This window comes from Heliangelus exortis, chromosome 2, assembly GCF_036169615.1.
Source record: "Heliangelus exortis chromosome 2, bHelExo1.hap1, whole genome shotgun sequence".
Taxonomy (NCBI): domain Eukaryota; kingdom Metazoa; phylum Chordata; class Aves; order Apodiformes; family Trochilidae; genus Heliangelus; species Heliangelus exortis.
In genome coordinates, this window is record NC_092423.1 from 3,807,945 (window position 1) to 3,833,042 (window position 25,098).

Consider the following 25,098-nt stretch of genomic DNA (forward strand, 5'->3'; position numbering starts at 1 on the left):
CTCTGAAAGCCACAATGTTCTCCAAGACTTATCCTGAGCCTACAGGGAACTCAGATGTGTTTGGAGGGCTTGATTTGGAGCATGTGAGGACCCTGCCAGCTTGCAGGGGGGATCAGAGAAATTACCTGCAGAAATCTGTTTAACCTCTTGTCTCAAGGAAAGGCTTTTTCTTACAGTGTTTCCTGGGGAGCTCTTCCCACCATAGAATCATAGAATCATAGAATCATAGAATCATAGAATCCTAGGGGTTGGAAGGGACCTCGAAAGATCATCTAGTCCAACCCCCCCTGCCAGAGCAGGGCCCCCTAGAGTACATCGCCTAGGAACGTGTCCAGGCGGGTTTTGAATGTCTCCAGTGAAGGAGACTCCACAACCCCCCTGGGCAGCCTGTTCCAGGGCTCTGTCACCCTTACAGTAAAAAAATTTTTTCTGATATTCAACTTGAACCTCCTATGCTCCAACTTACACCCATTACCCCTTGTCCTATCACTGGTCACCATAGAGAAAAGCCTAGCTCCATCTCCCTGACACTCACCCCTTACATATTTGAAAACATTGATGAGGTCACCCCTCAGTCTCCTTTTCTCCAAACTAAAGAGACCCAGCTCCCTCAGCCTTTCCTCATAAGGGAGATGCTCCACTCCCTTAATCATCTCAGTAGCTCTGCGCTGGACTCTTTCAAGCACTTCCCTGTCCTTCTTGAACTGAGGGGCCCAGAACTGGACACAATACTCCAGGTGTGGCCTCACCAATGCAGAATAGAGGGGGAGGAGAACCTCTCTTGACCTACTAACCACACCCTTTCTAATGCACCCCAGGATGCCATTGGCCTTCTTGGCCACAAGGGCACATTGCTGGCTCATGGTCATCCTCTTGTCTACCAGGACCCCCAGGTCTCTTTCACCTACACTGCTCTCCAGCAGGTCAGCCCCCAACCTATACTGGGACATCGTGTTGTTCTTCCCCAAATGCAAAACTCTACACTTCCCCTTGTTGAATTTCATCTTGTTCCTCCCTGCCCAACTCTCCAGCCTGTCTAAGTCTCTCTGAATGGCAGCACAGCCTTCTGGTGTGTCAGCCACTCCTCCCAGCTTAGTGTCATCAGCAAACTTGCTGAGGGTACATTCTATACCCTCATCCAAGTCGTTGATGAAGATATTGAACAACACCGGTCCCAGTACCGACCCCTGAGGGACTCCACTAGTCACGCCCCTCCAACCAGATTCTGCCCCATTGACTACAACTCTCTGACTCCTTCCTTTCAACCAGTTCCTGACCCACCTCACTACCTGATCACCAAACCCATACTTGATCAACTTATCTACAAGGATGCTGTGAGAGACGGTGTCAAATGCTTTACTGAAATCAAGATAAACCACATCTACCGCTCTTCCATCATCTATCCACCTAGTAATTTCCTCATAGAAGGCTATGAGGTTAGTCAAACATGATTTACCCTTGATAAAACCATGCTGACTGCTCTTGATGACCCCCATGTCCTTGATATGCCTGGAGATAGTGACAAGAACAAGTTGTTCCATCACCTTTCCAGGGATGGAGGTGAGGCTGACCGGTCTATAGTTACCCGGGTCCTCCTTCTTGCCCTTCTTGTAGACTGGAGTGACATTTGCTATCCTCCAGTCCTCAGGCACCTCTCCTGTTACCCATGACTTATTGAAGATGATGGAGAGTGGCCTAGCAATGACCTCCGCCAGCTCCCTCAGCACCCTTGGATGCATTCCATCTGGACCCATCGACTTATGGATGTCCAGATTACTCAGCTGATCCCTAACCCAATCCTCATCTACTATGTCAAACTCTTCATCTATCTTGACTACTTCTGGGGTTAAATGAATCTGGGGCTCATGCGGAAACCCTGCAGGAGTAAAGACAGAGGCAAAGAAGGCGTTCAGCACCTCTGCCTTCTTTATATCCTCTGTCACCAGGGCTCCCAGCTCATTCCTTAGTGGGCCAATATTGCCTCTAGTGTTAGTTTTGCTGGCTATGTATTTGAAAAAGCCCTTTCTATTATCCTTAACCCGACTTGCAAGGTTAAGTTCCAAGGAGGCCTTAGCTTTCCTAATTGCCTCCCTACATCCTCTGACAACAGTCCTATATTCCTCCCAAGTGACCAGCCCCCCCTTCCATGATCTGTAGATTTTCCTTTTCCACTTAAGTTTTCCCAGCAGTTCCTTTTTTAACCATGCTGGTCTCCTAGCTCCCTTACTAGATTTCCTAACCATAGGGATGCTCTGATCCTGTGCTTGCAAATAGTGGTTCTTGAATATTGACCAGCTATCTTGAGCCCCTTTATCTTCTAACACCTTGTCCCATGGGATTTCTCTTAACAGTCGATTGAGGAGGCCAAAGTTTGCCCTGTGGAAGTCCAGGGTTCTGGTCCTACTGGGTATTCTGTTCCTTCCACACAGGATCCTGAACTCTACCATCTCATGATCACTGCAGCCAAGGCTGCCATTGACCGCCACTGCTTCAACAAGGCCCTCCTTGTTGGTTAGTACAAGATCCAGCAGCGCTCCTCTTCTAGTCGGCTTGTCCACCATTTGCATTAAGAAGTTATCATCAATGCACTGGAGGAACCTCCTAGACTGTGAAAAGCTGGATGTGTGAGTCAACCAGCAGATATCGGGGTAGTTAAAATCTCCCATGAGGACTAGGGACTGAAGTTGCGAGGCTGCTTTCAGCTGCCTGTAGAAGGCCTCATCAACCTCCTCGCCTTGATCACCAAATGAATTTGACTTGATCACCCCTGTCCTAACGAAGTTAGGTGATGCTACAGAGGATTAGATTAGTCCAAGGATTTCAAAGTGAAGATATGGAGTGAAGGTGTCATTTCCAAATCTATCCACAGATGATTCAGGAAAAAACAACTGGAAAAAAAAAAAAATAGAATCTTTTGCTGTTTGCTGTCCAACATACTGAATTTGCCAAAAGGCCACCAGGCAGAGGCCAGGAATGACATGGACCATGTTTTGTGTGTAAGTGCTCACAACAATTGAGCTGTAGATAAGATCAAACAGTAGTGAAAATAACCTTGGGCACAATATCAAAGACGAGAATGAAAAATGACAACAAAAAAGCCCCTGATTTATATTTGTTCAATTGAAAAGTACTGCAGAGAAGAAGATACCTTTTAAACTCAAATGAAAACACTACCTGCCAGCAGAGTATGAGTGTGCAAATTCAAAATAATAGAAGACAGACAAAAAAATAATCTTAATGATGGATTATGATTTAAAACATCCACGGAATTTGCCAAAAGGCTACCAGGCAGAGGCCAGGAATGGCATGGACCATATTTTGTGTGGAAGTGCAGATAAGATCAAACAGGAGTGAAAATAACTTTGGGCACAATATTAAAGAAGAGAATGACAAATGACAACAAAAAAGCCCCTGATTTATATTTGTTCAGTTGAAAAGTACTGCAGAGAAGAAGATACCTTTTAAATTCAAATGAAAATGCTATGTGCCAGCAGAGTATGAGTGTGCAAATTCAAAATAATAGAAGACAGACAAAAAAATAATCTTAATGATGATTTAAAGCATCCACTGAATTTGCCAAAAGGCCACCAGGCAGAGGCCAGGAATGGCATGGACCATATTTTGTGTGGAAGTACAGATAGGATCAAATAGTAATGAAAATAACTTTGGGCATAATATCAAAGAAGAGAATGACAAATGACAACAAAAAAGCCCCTGATTTATATTTGTGCTGCAGAGAAGAAGATACCTTTTAAATTCAAATGAAAATGTCAGCAGAGTATGAGTGTGCAAATTCAAAATGATAGAAGACACACACAAAAAATAATCTTAATGATGGATTATGATTTAAAACATCCACGATAACATAGTATGATCCACGATTCCTCAAGTAAATCTTGGGGCTCTCCTTATGCAGAAAAGGGCTTACTTAATGATTTGAAATTTGCCTTTAATTAAGGGTGGCAGATTCTGAATGCTGGTAGAAACTCGAGTTACTCCATGTTTAAAAAATTGTAAAGCCGGAGAAGAATTAATTTCCACTTTCTTTAGATATAAAACAGTATTCACCTAAAACTTGCAATGACACGAAACACACAAGTGATTTAGATACCTCTGACAATCTGTGTGTCTGCTGATGAACACATTTGCTTCATCTACAGCTGATATCCTGAGCATCTGTTCTGAATTACCCCATGGATTTCCCTCCATGAACAGCAGAGGAATGACAGGCTGATTCCAACCCTGGGGAAACACCTTGGGAACAGTTGGGATGTGCCTCCTGGTTTACTGCAGGAGAAAACCCACACAGCTGACCAGGTTTAATGTTAAGCTTTTATGGGGCTAACATTAGGTGATACTGCCCCTGACTACCACGTAGACAGCAGCAAGACTGAAATCAGTGGAAAACTCATCTTGATTACTTAAGCTCTTGTTTAAATTGAGGGATTTATATATCCCTTGACCAGATCACAAAATGTTTCTCAGGCAGCCTGGACCCACTCAGCACCCAGAAGAAGAAAAGCTCACTGAATGAGTGCTGACAAATGCCTTTTTTTCATTTCAAAAAGTCCTGTTTAAGAGAAAACACTGCAAAGCTGAACACTTAGAACAAATATGTACCTTGGAGGTGACAATCAATACAACTGCCAGTTTTTGGAGTCTGGTTACGTGACTCTCATCACACCCTAATTCTTACCTGAAGAACTGCACAAAACCTTTTGAATGAGACCATGGAAATCAAAACTCTGGGCACACCTAAAAGCTGCCAAGAATAAGCACAGACAGCTTCGTGTTCATGCAAAGACTCCAGGCAGCCAGAAAAAGCATTAATTCCATGGAGATCCAAAGTCAGATGAGACTTGGGGGATTTGCTTCTCAACACATAGGATTTGTTCTCCTTTCCAGAACAAAGATCAACAGCTTGAAGCCAGGAAATGTCCTGAGACAGAGAGACAGTCAGCATACCTAGCAATGACATTCAAACCTGGGGACATAAATTTGCTGGAAGAGTCACCCAAAGACCAAAACTTGCAGTTTTAACTTGCCTTTATAGCTCAGAATTCACAAAGCATGTCTGAATATTCAGTGGCCAGGTGAAGAACTGAGTCCCTCACCCTTCTGGCTCTCAGTCTGGTCTCCCTCTCTGTACCTCTGGTTCACTGCACAAGAAATGTAGTGGGTCCAGCAGAAAAACATGAAGCAGCAGCCCAGAAGATGCCCCAGATCCTTAATCTCATCATATTAAAAGCTCCAGATTAAATACATCTCCAAAGTTAGTCTTTACTTCCCACATAAATCCCACTGGAATGTTCTTCCAGTTTCTCCTGGGATTCATCCCATGGCAGTTTGCACATTCTGCTTTTGTTGAAGATTGGCTAAAATTACTCTTTTCTCTCCTTAATTTCACTTGCAACATCTTCATCATCAGTGTTACTAAATAAAAGTGTCACTAAGCCATGACCTTCCTTGTCTTTTCTCATGTTACTTACCAGTATCTCTCTCTTCCATCCATTCAATTGATCTTTGTCAGCCACATGCAACAAAGAGACTAAAAAGCAGTGGCAAAATAACTGAAAACCACCGCAGGATGAGGGAAATCATCTCCTACCCTCTTGTACTCTGGAAGAACATGTCCAGCCCCTAATCCAGTAGCTCCCAGTTTGTCCCAGAAGCCATCCACATAGCAAAGCTGGCTCATGGACTTGACTGGTACAAGGTGTGAGTGAGGAATGATGAGGAATTCAAGGATGAGGAATTCCAGAAGACATACAGAAACTTAAGAAATGCTTCAAGTGAGGAATCAAAGTGGTATTTTCACAATCTGTGATATATCAGGCAAATTTCCACAGAAGATTCCGACTGCTTCCTTGCATGCCACTATAGCTCTCTGGGAATTTACACCTTCTCTTCTCCAGGCTGAGCAACCCCAATTCTCTCAGCCTGGCTCCAGAGCAGAGGTTCTCCAGCCCTCTGATCATCTTTATGGCCTCCTCTGGACCCGCTCCAATAGCTCCGGGTCCTTCCTGTGCTGGAGGCTCCAGAACTGGATGCAGAATTCCAGGTGGAGTCTCTCAAAAGTAGAGTAGAGAGGGAAAAATCCCTCTCACATAACCAACATGGAAGGATTTTGAGTTGATCTATGCAAGCACCTGCACAAAGGGGTGTGCTTGGCTCCACAAAGGGTCCTGCCTGGGTCACTCCAGATGTGGTACCACCTGCCTGGAGAAGGAAAGGATCCACACGGCTCTGCTGCAGGTGGCTTAAAAACTAGGAATATTCCATGATTTGGTGATGAATTGAAGTCCTTGGGGTCAGTAGGTCCACAAAGCACATGGAAAGGAAGTGGAGAAGGAAAGAGAAGTAAAACGTACTCATGAGGGAGGGGAAAGGAGAGCAGAAGTAAATTTGCAGCAGACGAAGAAAAAAAAAAGGAGTTTGGCAAGTTAAAAACTCAGAGGATCTGAAGGGGACCTACAGGAGGGATGGAGAGGGACTGTGTGCAAGGGCCTGGAGTGATGGGAGGGGGGGCAATGGTTTGAAATTAGAGAAGATTTAGACTGGATGTTAGGAAAAAGTTCTTTCCCATGAGGGGAGTGGAAAAATGGCCCAGGTTGCCCAGGAAGGTGGTTGAGGCCTCATCCCTGGAGATGTTCAAGGTGAGGCTTGAGGAGGCTCTGAGCACCCTGATCTGGGTGAGGGTGTCCCTGATACTGCAGGGCTTGGACTGGGTGATCTTTGGAGGTCCCTTTCACCTCAAATTATTCTATGATTCCAGAGCAATTTTATTCACCCTGCCCCCTTTAAATAAATTAATCTTACAGTTGAAGCTTAGAAACTGTCAGTGATAATTTTTATTATTTAACTTATGCACAACAGACAACTTGCTTTTAGAAAGCCTGCAGGCAACAAATCCTTATTAAAAATGTCATCTTGTATGTATTTAACACTCTGGCCAAGGATAGTAAGCAATGTAGTTTAATGAAAGGTGGCAACAATATTTTGATCTATCTCCTTCACATGGTACTGACAAATGTCAGGAAATAATAGAATTTTTTGTGGATTTGTGAATGGCATAAAATCTAATGTCAAATGACATCAGGACTATGCTAGGCATTTTCAGGTTTCTAAATGCCATGAGGTATTTTATTCTTTATTTACCACGAGTCAGAATATTAGTCATTTGAAGACTGTATTTTCCATTAGGCAAGAAAAACACATTAACTCTTTGTGTTCCAGTACTTCACCTTTTTCCTGCTATAAATATAAAAAATTTTTAGCTTGCTTACAGCTTTGGTGCAAGCTTTCATGTTCCTGCAAAGGGATCAAAGAGTAAGACATAAACATTAACCAAATGATTGATTTCCTTGAAAGCTCTTGGATGATACTCACTGCTACAAAGGCAGAGCTGCTTCACAACCCTTGATGGCATTAATTTTGCATCTAATCCTACAACACAAGAGACAATCTTATCCTCCCTTTATATAAGACCCTATCTGCTTTCCAAATTTTTATATGATTGCACAAAGAACACCAAAGCTGTTGTTTCTGCTTGGAAAACTGCATCAGTTTCTCTGTTAACAGAAGGGGATACCAGCAGGGATGCTCTAGAGAGGAGGGGTTCACCTGGATTGTAAGGAACTCACATCTGCCTGAGCTGCTCTAAAATAATTTGATTGTAAATGGAGTGAAGAGTGTGGTTTATTGAGGGTATTCATGCTGAAGCTGAAGTCTAAAATTCAGCTGAAGAGCCTGTTCCTCCCCACTGACTGTAAAGCAAAGTCAGAGAGAGGTTTGCATCTGGAAAACTCTAAAAGCAGTTGATATGAATGCCACTGCAGGTCAAAAATCTGCTCCCTAAATACAGGTATCCTGGTGCCAGCTGAGGCATCCTCATGGATTTCTTAGATTCTTCCTCCCCCTGGGTATCTCAGGTGGTTCTGGATGCTTCTGTGTATGAACCTGAATGGACCCCTCAGTATCCTGTGAGCTCAGTGCCTGCATTTCTATTGCACTCAACAGAAAATTTATCAGCCCAGCAAAACAACATCTGAAGTGTTGTTCAGGTTCCTACATACTGACTGCACTTGTTGTTCTCCTCTTGGTGTTCCTGGGGTCCCAAACACCCACATCCTCCAGACACACCTGCAGCAGGTACTGCAGAAATTAAGAGTCCCAAATCCCCTTTCTCCAACAAAGCAAATTACTCTGGGATTCACCATAATAAATGAAGAGAAAGAGGTATTTTCTATTCATCTGATCTCATTAAATGGCCAATTTATGAGGAGATAACCATGCCCTGGCTGTCCCTGACCAAACCAGGCAGCTCTGCAGTCCTTGGGTGAGAGTCAGATGCAGAAAACTACATTTATCCAGAGGGAACTCATCCAAAGCCATGGGAAAACTTGCTAGAAGGCTGCTGCCCATTGCTGCTGCTGTTTGCTGAGCTGACTGCTCACAGAACAGCACAAATGCACACTACAACACCTCTAAGGAAGGGTCGTGGGTTGTGTTTGTGGCTCTTTCTTGGCTTGGTCCCTTGAAATAAGTGCACAGAGAGCCCAAGTGATGCCCTGACTGCTCTTGGTAGAGGTTGGACTTCTCTCAGAATAAGAAAGATTCACTTGCCTAAGCATAGGTCTTTTGAGATGAGCTATGGAAGAACTGCACCTTTCTTCAGGCAAACCTGGAGACCAGCTGAGATGTTCCAGGACATCCCAAAGAGCAGCAGATGCCCCTAAATGGGCAAATTTGTTGAGTCTCATAAGCCTCTCCTAGCACACCAGCAAAGGCATCCCACCCTCATTAGCTTAAATTCAACACAGCCACAACAAGACACATGTCTATGATCACATATTTAACACATTATATATGAACATATATATAATTTGGATGCGTATATCATAAATATATATATACACTTTCCTCATTGCTCTGTTGTGGTGGGATGAAATACCAGAAAAACTTCTTGAAAAGGTGTTTTGTTTTTTTTTTTCTCCTTTCTTTAAGTTTAACCAACTCTGCTGGGCTTCAAACTCAGTGAGCAAATGTGTTCAGGAGAGGAGTGGGCACAAAACATCATCACTGGACAACTATTCCATGTGGCTGGACCAACAAGAAGGGGGCTTGTCCTGCAAGCTATGATATTACAGCAGCTCCTGTCTGCTTCCCCTCAGGGTTGACACAGTGGTGATAAAAGGCTGGGAAGTTTTGGAAACCAGGAGGTTACAGAGCTAGGGTAGGACTCTGGGAATTTTGAATTTCTTTTCCATGTCTTCCATAAAGACTTTTGGTGTGGCCTTGGTGAGGTAATAAGCATGTGCTGGTTAATCAGTGCAGTGCTTTGGTTTATTAAACAATAAAAATATTGTGTCCTTCCTCCCATTCATAATTTATCATGTCTGTTTGGATGGTAAAGCTGTAAAAGTGGAAACCTATCAGCTCAGTGAATAATCTCCATGGCAGAAAAAGCTTAATTCTCAGTGCAGCTCTGCAGGGCTATTAGAATAAAAATTAGTAAGTAATTACTATAAACTACCAGGAGACGGGGAGTCCAGTTGTTGCTGAGACCTGAGTTTTAAATAAATGCTTCCCAGAACACCCTGAACAGTGAGGTTAAGCTATTTTCTCCATTAACCTTCCCTGCCCATTAATTGGCAGGTTCATTTTTGGGCCAAATTTGTCCTTTTGGCAGAAGAACGCTCCCCTGTCTGAGGTTCCACCTTGCTTGTTTTCTGCCAGAGACTGAATGAATTTCAGTGCTAAACTGTTCATTTTGTACAAGGAACATCCTAGTACAGAAATTGATTTAATTCTCACTGCACAGCATCCATATTATTGGATCTCACCAGGAGCCCTTTTTGCATTCCTTATGATCCAGGGTAGTTCAAGAAGGTCAGGGAGGACACCCCAATGCTTTGGGCATTCCTGAATAGCTTGGAAACCTCCTTTAACCTGTGCAAAGAGCTTGTTTCTCCCTCTGATGATCCCAAGAAGCTTCCCCTGTGTTATGATGTGAAACCCCACAGGGGGTGAAGCCATAAAACCATTTCAGGTGTGAGGAGTTGGATGGTTTTGCTTACCCAAAAAAGTGGTGAGGAACCTGAAATACTTCGGGCATGGCCGGACCACGACTTCTCCCACTTCTGCTTCAGGCCAGCATGTGATGTTATCCCATTGCCTTCTGCAACCTGGGGAAAAAGGAAAAGAACTGGTAGGAAAAGCAGCTGGTAGGAAAAGCACAAATGGTATTTGCTGGATGGAGCAGAGGAAGCAGGGCAAGGCAGCTGTGCAAAAGTTTGGGGGGGCTGGCACCTTGGTGCAGGCACTTTTTGGAAGGAAAGGCACCAAAATAATTTTCTTTAGCCATGTAGATTTCAGCTATCCCAGCCCCTGAGCTTTGGCACTGGTGGTGTGTGTAGTTTTGCAGAAATCAGTACAGAAAGCACAGCAGAATGGTGCAAGAACTGCTTGGATCAGAGTTCACAGAGAGCAGTGCCTTTTCTTAGATGGCAAAGGCAGAAATACCTAATTAAACATAATTAAACATCTCCCTTCCTTGCCCTTATCTCTCCCTGTTGCATTAAAACACCTGGTGGGAACAATGTGAGCTTTGCTCCTCTTCTCTGCTTCCCCCAAACTCCTCTCACCAGGTTTTCCTTCCCCTTGAATTGAGATGATTGAGCAGGGGATGTGCTCAGCATGAAGGGGACACTGATGACAGCGAAGGGATCAAGGGACAAATCCCTTCTCTATAAGCAGTTTTTCCCTTAAAAAAGGATTAAAGAAAACCCAAAACCCACAAAACCCTCCTTGAGACTGAGAACTGTCACCAGGATATGTTCTCCACAGAAGAGTAACAATCCAAACCAGGAATGAAGGCATAGCTAACTTCAGGGAGAGAATATATTTTTTTGCTAAAATTAAAATTAATTTCTTAAGATTTTCCAGATGGAATAAACTTTTCTGGGAGGAAAAAAAAAAAAAAAGTCCTGCCCACAGAGTTATAACACATTGTTCTGATTTTGCCCTTTTATTTCTGCATTCTCAAAAGACATTACAAATACCACCTAGATGCTGCACTGTTGAATAATGCAACATAAGCACTGAAGCCAAAAGGAGTTGGCAGACCTGAACTGAAAGAAAAAAAAAATTAAAAGTCAGCCATGGTTTTGCCTCAACACGATGTGTATTTTAAGAGTTTCTACAGGAATTTTGAAACATTTTTCTTTTCCCTTTAATTTTGGATGGCAGACAGTCCCTTCAGTTGCTTCCTGAGTTAGGTTGTCACAGACCTCACCTGTTCCATAGCACCTCTGCTCTTCTTGACTTGCCATGTCCCATTAGAATCATAGAATAGTTTGGGTTGGAAAGGACCTTAAAGATCATCTGCTCCAACCTCCCACCAGCCCAGGTTGCTCCAAGCCCCATCCAACTTTCAACATTTCCAGGGATGGAGCAGACACAGATTCCTTGGACAACCTGGACCAGGGTCTCACCACCCTCAAATTAAAGAATTTCTTCCTCATGTCCAGCTTAAATCTCAAAAGTTCTCAAAGAAGATAAGAAAAGAAAACTCTTATTCTAAAGATTTCCAGATGAAGGAATGACTAATGAGGTTATGTGGCAATTACAATAATGTTGGCCCTGAACAAGGGCAGTGTTAACCCCAGAGCTCTCCAGATTTTGTCCTGTGCTGTTATTAGCAGACAATCCCTCTTTTCTCTGAAGCTACAAAGATAGAATCACAGAATCATAGAATGTTTTGGGTTGGAAGGGACCTTGAAGACCTTGTTCCAGCCCCCCTGCATGGGCAGGGACACCTCCCACCAGCCCAGGTTGCTCCAAGCCCCATCCAACCTGGGCTGAGACATTGCCAGGGATGCCACAGATTCCTTGGGCAACCTGTGCCAGGGTCTCACCACCCTCAAATTAAACAATTTCTCCCTCATCTCCAACCTCAATCTCCCCTTTCTCTCCAAGTTTTAACCCATTTCCCTTGTCCTCTCCCTACCCCCCCGTGTCCAAAGCCCTCCCCCAGCTTTCTTGGAGCCCCTTCAGATATTGGAAGGTTGCTCTGAGCTCCCCTGGGAGCCTCCTCTTCTCCAGGCTGAACAACCCCAATCCCTCAGCCTGGCTTCCCAGGGAGCTGCTCAGCCCTCTGAGCATTTCAGTGGCTCTGCTCTGGACACCTTCCAGGAGCTCTGTGTCCTTCTGCTGTTGGGGACTCAATCCTTAGATTCCAACACTTCCCCAGAGGTGCCTCCTGAGTTGCCATTAAGGACAGCACCCTCACCAGAGAAACTAGAACATGAAGAAGGAAGCTTAGAGAAAATGCTTCTCACATGGAAGCAAAGAGAGCTACAAAACCCACTGCCAAGCTGCATTTGTTTGTAATTATATCCTGAGCTGGAATTCCTCCTTTAAATCCTCTTTTACCCCTGGTGCCATCATCAGTCTGCTCAGGCTGAGGCAGCGTGAGGCTTCAGATCAATAAGGAGGGTGCATGAAAATGTTTTGAAGCTGCAAAAGAACCCTCAGCTCTCTTTCAAAGTTATTTTTACAGGTGTGTCATGAGCTAAGAGAACTTTTAAAATTAAATCCTGAGATGAGTTTGTTGGAGCATGAAGAAGGGAACACTTGACAGCATCTCCTTTGTGCATATTCCTCCGTAGCATTAATTAAAATTCAGTTCCCTGATTTCTAATAACAGGTGCCCAGCTCACTCTCCACACTGTCACACTTATCTGCCACCAAACAGCCAGCAGCTCCAAAAGTATTAAGATATGAGATATTCTGCCCACAGAAAACAGACTATTTAATGACAGGATCTTCATGTTCTACAATCTTTTCTTCCACCAACCTCAATACATTATAGTGCACCCATTACCTCAGGACAGGTTATAATGCAAAATAAAATACAAAGTGACAGTATCAGATGGCTTTTTAAAATGTCCTATTTTATGCACTTTTAGAATTTGTGTCACCTGTATCTCTTCCTGTCGTAGCATTTCCCAACACCACCTGTGATGTGTTAAAAAAGCTTTTAGGTATTCATTTTTATAAAAAAAAAAAAAAAACAAACCCCTCTTTGATTAAAATACACTAAAGACACACAAGACTGGCCTTGAAAGATGCACTTTAAATATTATCTGTATCTTATATATCTATATCTTATAAATATCTGTAAAGATCCCTGGTATCTTCCTATTAGCTCTTCCAACACCATTATTCCCCCACAGACCTGCTGCCAATATTTCTGCCTGGAACTGCCCAGGTTTTAAAGGCAAGATCCATATCCCTAAATTTATGTATTGACAAGTTAGATGTGTAAACCTAAAACAGAGAAAGGAAATTAGAGCTCTGGTTTGTCATTCATGGCACTGGAGGATGCTCAGGACAAGGGGTAATGGTTTTAATCTGAAAGAGGGTGGATTTAGAAATTAGGAAGAAATTCTTCACTATGAGGGTAGTAAGACACTGGCCCGGGTTGCCTGGGGAGGTTGTTGATGCTGGAACATCCTTGGAAGTGTTCCAGACCATGTTGGATGGGGCTTGGAGCAACCTGGGCTGGTGGGAGGTGTCCTGCCCATGCAGGGGTTTGGAACAAAATGATCTTTAAGGTGCCTTCCAACCCAAACCATTTTGTGATTCTAAGGTTCAGAATATGAATCAATCATTCTTTGGAAGGGTCCTCTCTAATAGTTAGAAGAGGGCCTGCAGCAGTAGTTTCATTTTAATGAAGCAGAACAATTCAAAGGTTGATACCTGCAAGATGCTTTGCAGTTGCAGTCCAACACTTGCTGCTTGCCCTGTACTCATCCCATCCCAACAGCAGGCAAAACTTTGTGCCTGTCCAGCCACACCAGGATGCAGACAACTTCTATCAAATAGCCTTCCAGAGATGGTTTTTTTTCTCCAAAATGGTTAAGTTGGCAAACTTCTGGGATGAGATGGGCAGCAGGAAATACTGGGTCAGCGTGACAGAGCAATACTTTAGAAAATTATCTGAAGGCTGCAATCTGCCTTGGAGAAGGGAAATTCCTCTCTTCCCTGCAGCATCACTTGGCCTTCATGGATGTAATAAAGATGCCAATTTGTTTTGCTGGATTAAATCACGTTTGGTGATTGCTAAGTGCTTCCCCATTAATTAATTAGAAATGTTGCTTTCTACCTCGCACTCAGTATCTGCAGGGAGGATGCAAAGGTATTTATCAATCCTTACCCCAGGCACCAGGTGCAAATGAGCCATGAATACACCCACCCTGCAAGCCAAAGAGCTGCTCTGCTCATTTCATTGATGCTGAAAGCCAAGGCTGAGACATTGCCAAGGGCTGGGAAAAGGATCACAAGTGAAAACCAGCACGTGACTTTTTCAAAACAGCAGCATTTCCCACAACCAGGTACACTCTTGTCATTATAAATATATATATATATTTATACACATCAGAGAGGATTTTTTTTCCCCCCTTTTCAATTATTTTAACTGTGACCCCCAGACACCCATCTTTGTCCTGCTGGTGCCTGGTAGATCACGAAGTGCTCCCTGGAGCCAAAGATCTTCTTTTAGGGGGCTGGAGGGAGAAATCCTTCACCACTTTAAAGGAAGCTGCCTCAACCTCATTCAGATAAGCAGATCAAAGTGCTCATCATTGCACTGGAAGCCACACAATCAGGGTAATTTCTTGCAGCCACCTCTCTCCCTCTTGAAGGCTCCTGAAGCCTCTCTCAAGGAATGGGCTGGAAGCTGTTTGGCCACATCTTGGAGCTCAGATCTTGACCTCCAGCAGCTCAGCTTTCCTCTAAGTGCTCCAAGTGCAAGCCAAGGGTTGCACCAGCCTTATCTGGGCTTTGGAAGGTCTTCTTCTGAGAGATTTTGACCACTTACACAGAACTGGATGCAGTGGGTTAGGAAACCTCACTGCAGCTGCAGAAAGCAGTCAGCTTTTCCACTGTCTCCACCTTAGATAAATCAAAGCCCAGGCCTTCATTTCCCCTCCATTTAAAAGGTTAATAAACAGAAAATAGGTCAATTGTCATGAGGCACAGGCACCCAGTGGCTTGCAGAACTGACAGACTTGAGCACAAAACCCATTTATTTGAGTGCTATCTACACTTACAGCAAACATACAGCCAAAGCTTATCTAGGAAGCAGCAGAGAATAACTTTCCTTCATAAATAAACATGAATTCCAGAGCTCTGGCACAGCTCTGGGATGTGAAGAGGTTTGGCTGAGGGAGGACAGGAATGAGGCAGCAGGTTGGTGCCAAATACCCTCTTAACCCAGGCTGACCTCCCAATTTAGAAAAAAACCCAACACCTTTCAGCACATCTCTCATTTGCACTAAATTCTCCTTAATTCTGGGGTCACTCCTGCTCTCTTCTGAAGAACATTCACACACAAGAATTTTGCTCTTTAAATCCATGCTCAGATGCAAAGGTTCCCATTTGATGCCCAGGTGCCTCTTGCTACCCACACAGAGATTACAGCAAGGCAAAGGAGGAGTTTGATTAAACCAAGCTGAGATCTCACTGGGTCCTCTCAAAGGATGGGGTCCCTGGAATGGAAAATTACCTTCATTCCAGTTTGATTCCATCAGGAAGTTTCCAGCCTTTCTGGAGCTAGAAGTGTAAATAGCTGGTGGGTGACATTTATTCTCCCATGGACAAGCTCGTGCAGAAGAGCAACCTGGGTGCTCCCCTGTGCTCTGCCCAGTCTGGCCCCATTACAACCAGTTCCCAACTTTCTTGTCCCAGCAGAGCACCAAACTTCTCATGGAATCACAGAACAGTTTGGGCTGGAAGGGACCTTAAAATTCATCTCTTTCAAACCCCCTGTATGGAAAGGGACACCTCCCACCAGCCCAGGTTGCTCCAAGCCCCATCCAACCTGGCCTGGAACACTTCCAGGGAGGAGTCATCCACAGCCTCCCTGGGAAACCTGTGCCAGTGTCTCACCACTCTTGCAGGAAAGAATTTCTAAGAATCTAACCTCAAATCTCCCTTCTTCTAGTTTACAGCCATTCCCTCTCTTTCTGTCACTCCATGGCTTTGTAGAAAGTCCCTCCCCAGCTTTCCTGGAGCTCCTTCAGGCACTGGCTGTGCTCTAAGATATCCCCATCTCCTCTTCTCCAGACTGAACAACCCCAGGTGTTTCAGGCTGTCTTCACAGCAGAGGTGCTCCAGGGCCTTTTGCCTGGCTGAAAAAACCACAACGCCCTCAAGATGGTCCCTGCAACAATCTCCTCAGTTCCAGACAGGCAGCTTGGACACACTAGAAGCTAAGAAAACCCATCACAAACCTTGAGTTACTACTACTGCCCCTGACTCCAATGAGGAGAGACTTCCTGCAAGAGGAATAATCATCTACTTAAATCTTCAGAGTTGTATGCGATCATCAAAAAATACTTTAGATTATTTTTTCCCCATAAATCTTTTCAATGAAATATAGTTAGGTCAAAATTAACTTCTGAACCCCTGGACATTTTTAAAATCCACAGCCTCCTGGGCCAAGGGCACAGCCCAGGTGTCCCCTGAAAGAAAAAAATTCATTTTTACACAGGTGTGGAGTGAGAGGACAAGGGGCAATGGTTTAAAACTTGAAGAGGGGAGATTTAAGTTGGACATTAGGAAGAAATTCTTTAATTTGAGGGTGGTGAGACCCTGGAATAGGCTGCCCAGAGAAGCTGTGGCTGCCCCATCCCTGGAAGTGTTCCAGCCCAGGTTGGATGGGGCTTGGAGCAACCTGGGCTGGTGGGAGGTGTCCCTTTCCATACAGGGGGTTGGGATGAGATGATCTTTAAGGTCCCTTCCAACCCAAACCATTCTTTGACTCAATGACTCTGTTATCTCTTTGTGAATACACTTTGAACTTGCTCATTTCTGGTTTCCTTAGGAACTGCCTAGGTCTTTTACAGAGACAGAAGTATGCATAAACTAACAATATCCCTTCCCCTGGAGAAAGAAAAAAAATACCATAAACCCCTCTTTCATATCCCTCTTCAGGCATCTCTTCTTGCAAGCTGAGTGTCCCAGCCTGTTCATGGAAGCAATTCCAGATCACTTCTCCCTTTCATGTTTTTCATTCTACCCCACCCTGCCCATAAGTCTTTTCAATGAAATACAGTTAGATAAAAATTAACTTTAGATATTAGATTAGATCTAGGTATTAGATATTACTATTAGATATTACTATAAGATATTACTATTAGATCTAGATATTGGATTTAGATATTTCTGGACCTGCAGAACAGGGTTTTACATTTAGATTGGATTTGACCAGGTTTCACTAAATAATACCCTCCCAATGTTCCTCTGCAAAATTCAACCCTTTCCCTCCTCTATTGGCTGCTGTGCCCTCCTCCCCTCCAGCCCCACTCATATATTTAAGCATCCTGTGCTCATTTCTCCTCCTCCAGCTCCATCTCACCAACTTTTTAAAATTTTTATCCAACCTGACAGTCTGCTTTGAAGACCCCCTCAGAGATCTCTTTCCAGCTTTCCATGACTTTGCATTTAATTTGGCTATTTTTTTGCCTCTCATGCTGCCTGCTATCACTCAGGATGTGACAGAGAGGAAAAGCACAGAGCTAAAGGAAAACCACAACTCTGCCAGGGCATGCAAAGCCCTGACACTGTAGAATTTCCTTCCCACCCCTGATGTTCTCTTTGTAGCACACTGATGCTCCTTTATTCATCTCTGCCTTGACAATTTACATGCTCAGGTCAGCAGGAAGTCATCAAACAATAGATAATTTGGGGTGGAAGGGACCTCTAAAGGTTACCCAGTCCAAGTCCTGCAGTATCAGGGACACCTTCACCCAAATCAGGGTGCTCAGAGCATCCTCAAGCCTCACCTTGAACATCTCCAGGGATGAGGCCTCAAACACCTCCCTGGGAAACCTGGGCCATTTTCCCACTCCCCTCATGGTAAAGAACTTTTCCCTAACATCCAGTCTAATTTTTTTTCCTAACATCCAGTTCTCTAATTTAAAACCATTCCCCCCATCCCATCACTCCAGGTCCTTGCACACAGTCCCTCTCCAGCCTTCCTGTAGTCACCTTCCAGCATCTGAGGGGTCACCATTAGGTTTCCCTGGAGCTTTTTCTTCTCCAGACCACACAACCCCAACTCCCTCATCCTGGCTTCACAGGAGAGGTGTTCCAGCCCTCTGACCATTTTTGAGGCTCTTGGAAATGGACTTGGGGAAAGAGAGCAAATGGGTTCCCCAGCCTGTGGGTGAGAGGAGTTTACTTTGGGTTTCACCTCGATATCTGACAGAGATTGATTTCAGTTTTCCTATCTTACTTGCTGTAAAAACTGGTTTGCACTTCTGCAGAGGCTTCCTGGAGAAGCTGTTCAAGCACTCACCAAGAAATGCCAAAGATATCTTTCTTTCTAAATGTTTACTGAAATCTGATCCAAAGACTTATGAAGGAAACCTCACCTTAAGCCTCCAAACTGAGTCATTCTAAACAGTGTGAAAGAAATCACCAGCAACTGTTTCTGGAGGATTATTTCTAAGCACAAAAACCCTATGAGGTTTTCCAGCATCAGTATTTACTAGGAAACAAGTTGGAAAAAAAAACAAAAAAAAGTTTCTAATCTTTCAGTTTTTTTTTAATTTATGTAACCAACAAACTAAATGAACACTTTACTTTCTTCATCACTCCAGATCACCAGACAAATCAAATCTGAGCCTTTCTGCCTCATTCAAGAACACGTAAACTGAAACAAAAGATCCAAGACAAAGACTTACAAAGGGGGTTGCCAAAAACCTCACTTATCCCCTCACCTGCCCCTAAACCAGAGACAGATCTCCAGTGCTCTGATATGGAGCATTCTTGAAGGATTATTCCAGGGCTTCCTCATTCCTTGCTCAAATCCCTCTGCTCTTCTAGAAGTTGTAGAGAACTGGATGTGTAGAAAACCAGATTCTGAACTTAGGTATCTTCTATTTACTCACAGTTCTTCCCATGTTGGCACCTCCAGAGCAATTGATGGTGAAGATGTCTGGGCTCAACATCTAGCAGGGATTTTTTGAGTGCTGGGGAGGCAAGAGTGACTACCCGAATAATTAAAGGTCTAAAGTGAATCAGTCATAGAACACCAGGTTGGAAGGGGCCTCAAGGATCATCTTGCTCAACCTTTCTTGGCAAAAAACACCATCTAGACAAGAGGGCCCAGCATCCTGTCCATCTGAGTCTTAAGCAGTGGGAAAATGGGATTTTCTCAGGTTTTAGCTCCTCCACACTCCATTATCTTCCCTATCAGAAGGAGACAGGGATGCTGTGAGGAGGAAAGCATTAGAGATTTTGGGGGTCTTCCTAATAAAAAAAGTCAAGCAAGGACAGAGCACGAGTGCAGCTGAACTGCTGCTTCAACTGCTGTGAAAGTCAGGAGACTTTTCCTCAACTTTCCAACATTTAGTCCATTCTGCATGAAACTCCTGACATGCATATGGGAATATGGCAACTGGGATGGCAGCACCAAGAGGAGAGCTCAGCAGACCTGGCCACTCAAATGTAAAGTGCAAACCCTCCCACTGAGCAGCTCACCTTGACTTGCTCATTGAAGGCAAAGAAACAAGTGACAGCCACCAGTGTGCTCATGGTTCCCAGTCTGGAACATCCTGTAGAGAGGTCTTTCCTAGTGCAATCATGGCATGATTAAGAGGAATTTTACCCTGGTGCTATTTAAGGAATCATCCTTTACCCTCAAGACCAAATGATCTGCTTTGCAACGGGGTTGATTTTCAGCCAACACTGTGCTGCTCTTTTTCACAGTAAATTTTGGGCTAAGATAAGACACCCCACTGAAAAAAGGAAATTTAAAGTCTAAGTTTTCTCTACAAATTGTCACCCAGAGGCTGCCTGTCCTACTAAAAAGCTACTGCAGTTCTTAAGCAAAGCTGGAGAGAGCTTCACCATCTTACATCCCCATGATCTGGCTCTTATCTGTTAAATGATCTACCTTGTTTATTAAATATATAATTATTTATGTTTCTTATTAAATATACCTGGAGATATTTCAAAGCCATGTAGGTGTGGTGCTCAGGGACATGGTTTAATGATGCACTTGGCAGTGCTCAGTCTTGATCACAGAAACATTAAGGTTGGAAAAGACCTCCAAGCATCAACACCACCATGCCAACTAAGCCATGTCCTAAAGGGCTACATACACAGGTTTTTTTTTAACCACCTAAGGTCTTAAAGGTCTTTTCCAGTCAAAATGATTCTATGATTATGTATGCTGGAGTTTGTGCTGAAAATGTGCTTCTCACTCATAAATATAGAGGGGCAACTGGAGAAGCACGGAAGGTTGTGTGGAAACCCTTTGCCTTAGCTCTGCAGGAAGGTACCACAGGGACCAGAAAGCTGTGATTTCACACAGATGCTGTGATTTCACACAGATTCCATTCCCTAGTTAGAAGGGAAGAAAAAAGAAAAGCTAAATTTGTAATAATTTAAATCTTTCCATGGTAGAAACCCTCTGAGGCCTGATGGATGTAAGCATGGTACCTCTGACCACAGCTTCTCATGTTCTCCAGTTTCATTTTCCTAAGTTAAAAGGTCTGGATATCAAGAAATAAAGGGCCCTAGATTACAGAAAGTCCAGTGCATAGTAGAATAAGGAGAAAAATCTCCATCAGCTGTAGCAGATTTTGAATTTTGAGCATATAATGTAATAGGAGCTCAACATAGTTTATGGAACAGGTAATATTTTCCAGTGTTCTTATCCTGTGTAAGAATAGTGAATAGCATCATGAAAGTGTCCTGATACAGTCAGCAGGAAAATAAAGATAAAATAAAATGATGAAGAGAAGTCTTAATCAGAAATCTGATTAAGGGGGGGGACACAAGCCCAAGTCTTTGCCAGAAACAAAAGACCCACATAGATGGATTTCATCTGAGCTCTGAACTGAAGCTTTCCACTGCTTTATAGCATTGGCATTTTCCCCTGACTTTTATAACCTTTGCATAACTAAGGCTGTGAGAACTTCTGTATCATCTCAGGCTACAAAAACAAAACAACAAACAAAAAAAAAGTAACCAGAAAGTCTGCTGACATGTGAAAATGTTACAGATGCTTCAAACTAAAATGCCTTTTTCAGGACAAGCCTTCTGCTCACTAAGTGGCTGTTAATCCTGATCAGCCACCAGCCAGCTGTTCCCAAGTCAAATAAACACTGCTGCTTGTTAGAAAGCTTGCAGCCAGGACATGTCAGCAAGGCAAAACAAAAGCAAAGCCCTACAGGGTATTAAACAGATGTTGTAATGTCTTATGTCATCATTGTGTTGTAGAAAGGTGAGGTCAAGGCAAAAATCAGCTCTTGGCTCTCCATGGAAGGCTCCAGTGGAAGGGGTCTGGACTTTGGGTGACAGGGTAGACTCAGATGGCAACAAGCAACTGGGGAGGTACCACTATCCAATTGGGAATTAGCAGTCCTTGACCCCACCTGGAGAAATGAGCCCAGCTCTGGAGTCCTCAGGACAGGAAATATATGGACCTGTTGGAGCAGGTCTAGAGAAAGGTCATGGGAATAATCAGAGAGATGGAAAACCTCTCCCATGAAGAAAGGCTCAAGAGAGTTGAGGATTTTATGCCCGGAGAAGGCTCCAGAGAGGCCTTAGGATGGTCTTTTAATACTTAAATGGGTGTCCTGGTTTGGGCCAGGATAAAGGGGATTTTCTGTCTGGTACTTTTGCTTTCAGCTCAGTCTCTTGTCAGGAGCTGCACTTGCTGAAATGAAGTTTCTCAGTCAGTGGCTGCTCTGGGACTGATAACTCTGGGTGTTTAGAGTTACAGCTGGGAATGGGCTGCAGAACCAGGGACACTGCTCAGCTCTCAGGAACATTTTGCCCTCCAGAAAGAGTAAAAAGGTCCCACCTGAACCCCTCCTTTGGGGAGGAACAGACAAGAGAGATGCCAGAATGGACCAAACAGAGGATTCCATCCCATACACCTCATACTCAGGAGAAATTGGAGGGATCACAAGAGCCAAACCCCTTCCTGCTTCCCCTTCTTCCCCTGTCCCTGTTTGCTTCAGCATCCTGGGAGGATTCCATCCCTTCCTCTGCCTGTGCTCCTGATCCATCCCAGCCTGAATCTGTGTGTTCCTGCCTCCAGCTCCCAACTGCTGCTGACCCCAGGATTCCAGCCTGGACTTTCCCAGGGCTGCCCTGCAGCCTCGGTGGAGATTTGAACATTATTGGGGTGAAAAGGGGGAGGAACCTGGGATCAATTTTCCTGTAGATTTGTATAGATTTAGTCATTTTTCCTATTTCTCATTCCTGTTTCATTCAAGCTGTGTAGTTTAGTTTCCAACCCATCAGTCTCTCTCCCTTATTCTCCTTTCTTTATCAGGGAGGGGGATTAATAGGCAGCAGCTGTTATTGGGTTTAATTGCTGGGCCAGTGTTGAACCCTGACAAGTGGCCCTATAAGAAAGATGGGGGCAAACTTTTTAGTAGAGCCTGTAGTGACAGAAGGGGTGACAGTTTAAATTTAAAAAGGGAAGATTCAGATTAAATATTAGGAAGACTTTTTTTACAGTGAGGGTGGTGAAACACTGCAACAGGTTGTCCAGAGAGGTGGTAGAAACCCTCACCCTGGAAACATTCAAAGTCAAAGACTTTGAGAAACCTGATCTAATTGAAAATATCTTCAATCACTGCAGAGGGGTTGGAATAGATGAGCTTTAAAGCTCCCTTGCAACCCAAACTATTCCCTGATCATTCTGTGATTCTATGAGCAGTGGGTTACCAAGCAAGGACGGGCACCCAAAGAACAGCTTTTTAATGAAACCACTTTTGGGTGCTATTTCTTTAGAGAGAGACTCATGGCCTGGAAGAATGGCCACCTGCTGCAGACTGGGGCAAAGCAGCCAACACAAAAGTCTGGGGGCTGTTCCCATCTAAGGGATGAAGCTGGGTTTACCAGCAAGATATACTTCTTTCTCATGTTTCAGATGCCAGCTTTCCTAGAGTGGTCAAGGGAAAAAATAAATAGATATATATATATAAAAATATAAATAAATAAATAAGCTATATATATAAAGTATATATAAATAATTAAATAAAGGCAGATTTCCAGCTTTCTTTTGTTTGACTTCTCAGAGAAGAGGCTCCACTACTGTGAGAGCTGCAGCATGAAGTGTTAGGGCTGAGAAGAGTCTCAGAGCAGATAAGGGAAGTGCTAATGAAGCAAGATCATTTGGAGGTATCATGCAGTGATTTGTTGTCACAGTTTTAGACAGCAACTAGACAAGAGACACATGCTCCTTGTTATTCCTCACTGCCATCCCAGGGGAAGATTAAGGAAGGAAAAAGGGAGAGAGATTTAAGGCTGGAAGAAAAAAAACCTGGGTAGGTTTAATGAGGTGGTAATAGGAAATTACAAGTGTATATAATATATGTAAATATGGAACTCACCCTTCTCAGCTGAGGGTGAACCAGAAAAGTCCCAGACTGGACTGGGCAGCAGCTGGGGGTGCCCAAGCCCAGGGTCTCAGTGATGCTCACAACAGCCTCAGAGCACCCAAGGGGGTCCTACCTGGCAAGGCAGGAGGTGACCTGTCCTGGGAATGATGGGCTTCTCCAGGGAGGAGATGAGGAGGAGCAACAGGCAAGCCACAACCCAACCAGCACACCAAGCAGAGGGCTCTCTTGGGAGCCATTTTATACTGGGCATCCTAGGAAGGAGCACTGTGATTGGTCCATTTGGGTCACCTCACCCATCTTCTCCTCCCATTGGCTCATCTCCTCCCCATTATCACTCCCACATCAGCAGCCTGGCAGCTGCTGGGGGGGTCCCAGGAAGGTTCTTTTTATCCTGGTCCTCTCAAACCAGGACAGTTGTCTCAGCTGAATCTCATGGCCACTGTTCAATAATTAAGTCTCTCCTCTGGCTCCACCACTGCCACCTTACATTATCATAGAATCATAGAATTGGCTGGGTTGGAAGGGACCTCAGAGATCATCAAGTCCAACCCTTGACCCACCGGTGTGGTTGCCAGACCATGGCACTGAGTGCCACATCCAGGCTCTTTTTAAATGTTTCTAGAGATGAAGAATCCACCACCTCACCGGGCAGCCCATTCCATTGCCTGATCACCCTCTCCGTAAAAAAATTCTTTCTGATATCCAGCCTAAATCTCCCCTGGCACAACTTAAGACTGTGTCCTCTTGTCTTGTTGAAAGTCGTCTGGGAAAAGAGACCAACTCCCACCTGGCTCCAACCTCCTTTCAGGGAGTTGTAGAGAGTGATGAGGTCTCCCCTGAGCCTCCTCTTCTTCAGGCTGAACAGCCCCAGCTCCCTCAGCCTCTCCTCATAGGATCTGTGCTCGAGTCCCTTCACCAGCCCAGTTGCCTCCTTTGGACCTGCTCCAGCACCTCAATCTCCTTCCTGAGCTGAGGGGCCCAGAACTGGACACAGGACTCAAGCTGTGGCCTCCCCAGGGCTGAGCACAGGGGCAGAATCCCTTCCCTGGACCTGCTGGCCACGCTGTTCCTGAGCCAGCCCAGGATGCCATTGGCCTTCTTGGCCACCTGGGCACACTGCTGGCTCCTCTTCAGCTTCCTGGCAATCCAGACTCCCAGGTCCCTTTCTACAGATTCCCCCTACAGATTCCCCCTCAGATATCTGCTAAGATGAATATTCTGTCTGGAAGCCACCACCCTTCCAAGCTGCCAGTTCAGAGGCTCACCTGAAGGCTCTCTCTGCTACTCAGTGGCTTTTTGCTCATGAAAAAATTCATCCTCCTGTACGTGGAGGTGTAAGGAGCACCCACACTTGGGTCTCAGGGATCTTCCACCTCCCTGACACAGCCAGAAAATGCAGCATCACCCTAGCCTTGGATAGTGGCCCATCCACCCTTTTCTTCATTCATGGGCTCCCTTGAGCACTTGAGCTGCTACCAGCCACATTGTGCCTGCTCCAGTGATGGAGCACTTGGGAGAGCTGCTGCTACCTGGTCTGGTGCACAAATCCAACCAACACATCCTCTATCCCAGCCTTATGCAACTGGAAGGTGAGAATCCACTTGAACTTTTTGCAAGCAAGGAACTATTAATTATTTCTTATCTTACTGAACTCTAAGCA

General features: G+C 44.4%; 1 protein-coding gene across 3 annotated transcripts in view; it reads right to left on the reverse strand.

The window, feature by feature from the left end:
• The window catches only part of VIPR1 (vasoactive intestinal peptide receptor 1), a 132,214-nt gene that overhangs the window by 50,713 nt on the left and 56,403 nt on the right, over positions 1-25,098 (reverse strand). For all 3 annotated transcript variants that reach the window (XR_011724112.1, XM_071734586.1, XM_071734587.1), the window contains exon 3: positions 10,080-10,187. Coding sequence is in view for 2 of the 3 variants with exons in the window: in XM_071734586.1 (XP_071590687.1) it covers positions 10,080-10,187 (108 nt within the window). In the remaining variant the exon portion in view is untranslated. The remainder of the gene's footprint in view (positions 1-10,079; positions 10,188-25,098) is intronic.